Raw genomic sequence first — 2,229 nt, 5'->3', positions numbered from 1 at the left:
TACGATCTGCAGCTCAAATGGTCTCTTATGAAGTCTCTATTGGTCTTATTCTTATTGTGCGCCTTGTGGTGAGCGCGTTTGGATCCGCGAAGGCAATCGCTCGGATGTTCCCCTAACCCAACCCGGGAACGGACCGGAGGGAACCGCAGCATGGGGAATGTTCGCGTCTCGTCGCAAGGCTCATTTCTCGTTTTTGGTCATAGGGCGGGCGGATTTATCTGATCAAGGGTCGAGGCACAAGGGTCCTGGTACTATACAGGTACGAAGAACCCCGGAGATGACTGCAATGAGCAGAAATCTTACTCACCGGCCTAAACGACGAGCAAACACTCGAACGTGAGAGCAAGGGATCACCTAACGAATGGACGAGCTCCAAGGAGGGAGGAGGAAGGCAAGAACCATGCTTTCAGAGAAGTGGCGGTCCGAATCTTATCTGAACTGCGATAATAACTGACTAAGCCATGCCATAAGGGTCATTCTCCAAACGGGACGGGGTCAAGCCTTTCGATTTTTGAGTAGGTTGGGTGACAGATCGACCATAGGAGTACTCCGGGATATAAACCAGGGCAACCAATGTCGAGCATACGACGATGCCGCCCGTTTTCATTTCGTGGAAGTCCCCGGCAGAGGAAAGGGATGTAGGTGATGGCGCGTTCTGCTTCTTATCTAGAGAGGGGCGCTGAAATCGTTCCTATTGGGTCGTGCGTGGCAACTGGTATAGATGAAGAAAGACGGGCCGCTTGAACGAGCGGGACCTATTCTTTTAATAGGCGGCAAAGCTGAATAGGAAAGGGGTCGAGCTTACTGATGAGTGCCTTTTTAGCCTTTCTAAAACTCAAAAAAAGGGCTCTCTCATGTGAAGCTAACATGGCTGGCTACATACAAGTATAGCCAAATCAAGATGAGACGTGATAGACGGTAAGAGGCCCCAGCGGGACTATCATAGGAAAGCCCACCCACGTTAGCTAACATATAAAGAGATTCCCGGATTGGATACCAAAAGTCTCTATGTGAATCTCCCGACCAGACCAGGCCGAATCGGGCCACCACTTGGGATGGGAATGGCTCAGCCCATATGCATCATTTGATGAAAGCACTCCAGTCGCTTCCTCGAAGTGGCTTGTCAACCACACTTTCCCTCCATCAAAACAATGCTCCTCACCAACCTTAACGGCCGCCTTCCTAGGGTTGGGCAAGACAACAATGAGTAGTTCGCTCCAATACCCCACCCCTCGAGAGCAGGATGCCGGCCGAGATGGAGCTGGGAGCCAACCTACCTTTCTTGGGGCTTGCCTTGCCCCAACATCTAAATCAAATGCAGGCGCCGAAAAGGAACCAGCCCAGCCTCTTCCAGAAAGCTTTGCTTAGTAGGCGCTACCTATTCACTTCACTCGAACAATGCTCTAAACACGAAAGTGTGACGCCCCCTTCTCCCATGCTGAGTCACAGGCAGTGCTTCGAAAAGCGCAGAAGAGCCACATGCAAGGAAACTTGCACGTGTGGTTCTGGCCGGGGACCCCGGTATACTGTACTAATATGTGTAGGTCCCCGTAATTCGAGTGAGATTGTCATGGCGCAAAAGCAGATATGGTCTGGTATTCCCTTGTTCCTTGTATTGGTTATGTTCTTCATTTCTCGTCTAGCAGAAACTAATCGAGCTCCGTTTGATCTCCCAGAAGCGGAAGCTGAATCAGTTGCAGGCTATAATGTAGAATATGTGTGGGATGCGATCCTTAAGAGTCCACTGTTGACGGAAGCTAATGTCCTGGGGTCCCGGGGACTCATTCTGACTGAAACAAGGGGTGGGTCTTTACCAACTTAAAAATCGAAGATTTTAGTAAGCCAAAAAACCTGAGCGCCCCTACGCGAGCCTTATTGATTGAAAACTGAAGCAAATTTTTTATTCTATCTATAGTATTCTATTAATGTGCTCAAGCATGCGAAGAAAGCAACAAGCGATAAAAGCCCTTTCTATGTTATTAGAAAAGAGTTGTTCTTGCTTGTTTAGTAAAGTCACGCTTTTCATTTTGATAGGAGTAGGTGCTTGCTGGGGCAGGGCACTCTTCATTCTTCATTCGAAACTAATGAATGTCGGGTCGGGGGTTTCTGCCTTGTTATCAAAAAGGGAGTTGGGTAAAGCAAACTCCCTCCTTGGACGAGCACAGGGCTTAGTCAAGTAGAACCAGGTTGCGCTGCTTGATGCTCTGGTCGAAAACAAATCAGTGGGGC

At 49.1% G+C, this 2,229-nt stretch overlaps 1 protein-coding gene across 1 annotated transcript; it reads left to right on the top strand.

The window, feature by feature from the left end:
- Positions 1-1,435: 1,435 nt before the first annotated feature.
- LOC114174876 (NADH-ubiquinone oxidoreductase chain 1-like) lies at positions 1,436-1,822 on the top strand. Its single transcript, XM_028059606.1, has one exon. It carries the CDS (start codon positions 1,436-1,438, stop codon positions 1,820-1,822), a length of 387 nt encoding a protein of 128 aa, XP_027915407.1.
- Positions 1,823-2,229: the final 407 nt, after the last annotated feature.

The sequence above is a fragment of the Vigna unguiculata genome, chromosome 3 (genome assembly GCF_004118075.2).
Source record: "Vigna unguiculata cultivar IT97K-499-35 chromosome 3, ASM411807v1, whole genome shotgun sequence".
NCBI lineage: Eukaryota > Viridiplantae > Streptophyta > Magnoliopsida > Fabales > Fabaceae > Vigna > Vigna unguiculata.
Note: the sequence above shows the minus strand (reverse complement) of the source record. Positions and strands in the feature narration are given on the sequence as shown.